The 1,386-nt window shown below is 49.4% G+C and overlaps 1 protein-coding gene across 1 annotated transcript; it reads right to left on the reverse strand.

Moving 5' to 3' along the window:
- Positions 1-55: 55 nt before the first annotated feature.
- On the reverse strand, positions 56-1,310 carry LOC127749741 (uncharacterized protein K02A2.6-like). The gene is made up of 4 exons (XM_052269227.1): positions 893-1,310; positions 658-837; positions 293-603; positions 56-241 (listed from the first exon to the last, which is right to left on the reverse strand). Exons 1-4 carry the CDS (start codon positions 1,308-1,310, stop codon positions 56-58), a joined length of 1,095 nt encoding a protein of 364 aa, XP_052125187.1.
- Between the last annotated feature and the right edge of the window lie 76 nt (positions 1,311-1,386).

The raw sequence follows: 1,386 nt of genomic DNA on the forward strand, positions 1-1,386 counted from the left end.
TCACAGTTAAAAGGTACTGATTGGGATATCACAATATCAGAGAGCATCTTACAACTCAAACATCAGCAAATTGTTGTGGTATTTTTGTACGACGACCACTCCTCGTCTCTTGCTCCTTGAAGACATGTGAGAAAGTCTCCTTCCTGGTTCCTTTTGGTTTCTCTCGGACAATAAGGCCTCTACCTCGACCTCGGCCGTTGTTGGAACCCCCTGGAGTTGAGTCCTTGTTGACGGGGCTGGTCTGTGGGGTAAGAAATGGCGGAGATAAACTGGCTTCAGGAGATGGAATTACCTTCTGATTTGATCCAGTAGGTGCTGGGGGTGGTAGAATGGCCAACATTGGCTGAGTGGGCTGGGAAGTTACTACCACTCCTGTTGGTACACCACTGCTACTATCATCCTTGACAGACTGGTTTGAAGTAGCTGGAGTCTCCTTGTCCTTTTGAACTGGTCCCGCCTGAGGCTCCTCAGGAGGAGGAGGGGGTGGGGCAGTACTGTGGTGTTCGAGGCGGCGCTGAACTTCGTCAACACTAACTCGCAGCACGGAACCATCATGGAGAAGCACCACGTAAGTCCTGCCTCCTTCGTTATCCTTGATGGAACCTGGAGCCCAAGATACGGAATTAGCCTGGCGTTTAAGTGCCCATACCAGTGTACCTGGAGGGAGAGGTGGAGGCGCAGGCTTTTCAGAAGTCCTTGACGAAGGATGGAGCTTGGTCAGGGTGGATGGCAGACGACGTCCAAACAAAGCTTCTGCCGCTGAGAGGTTAGTTGTGGCGTGAGGCATCGTTCTCATAGCTTTTAAACATCTAGCCACTCTAGCATGGGTGTCACCTTCTGTAAACCGTGAGAGAAACTGTTTAAAATGTTTGTACAGTACGCTCGGCCAAACCATTTGACGCTGGATGCCATGGGGGAGATGTCAAGTGGCGAACTCCATTCATCTTTAGAAATTCTGCAAACTCTTTGGAAGTAAACTGGGTTCCATTGTCAGAGACAATTAAATCTGGAGTGCCGAAGTCTGCAAAAGAGTTTCGTATGTGAGTGATCAACGTGCTCGCAGTAAGATCTGATACCACCTTAACCATTGGCCACTTGGTATAAGCATCCACCATGATTAAAAAATTTCTTCCGTCCACAGGACCAGCATAATCAACATGCAAGCGCTCCCATGGCTTAGTTGGAAGAGGCCAAACCGAAGTGGCAGATTGAGGAGGTCTATGTGCAGTCTTCCGGCAGATGACACAGGAAGCCACCAACGCAGCTATCTCCTTATCTAGACCAGGCCACCATACCAGGGATCTGGCCATTGCCTTTGAGTAACAAACTCCAAAATGATCACTATGGATCAGCTGTAAAGCTTGAGCCTGCAGGCGTTCTGGCACT

Source organism: Frankliniella occidentalis, unplaced genomic scaffold, assembly GCF_000697945.3.
Source record: "Frankliniella occidentalis isolate FOCC.00 unplaced genomic scaffold, Focc_3.1 Scaffold86, whole genome shotgun sequence".
Lineage (NCBI taxonomy): Eukaryota > Metazoa > Arthropoda > Insecta > Thysanoptera > Thripidae > Frankliniella > Frankliniella occidentalis.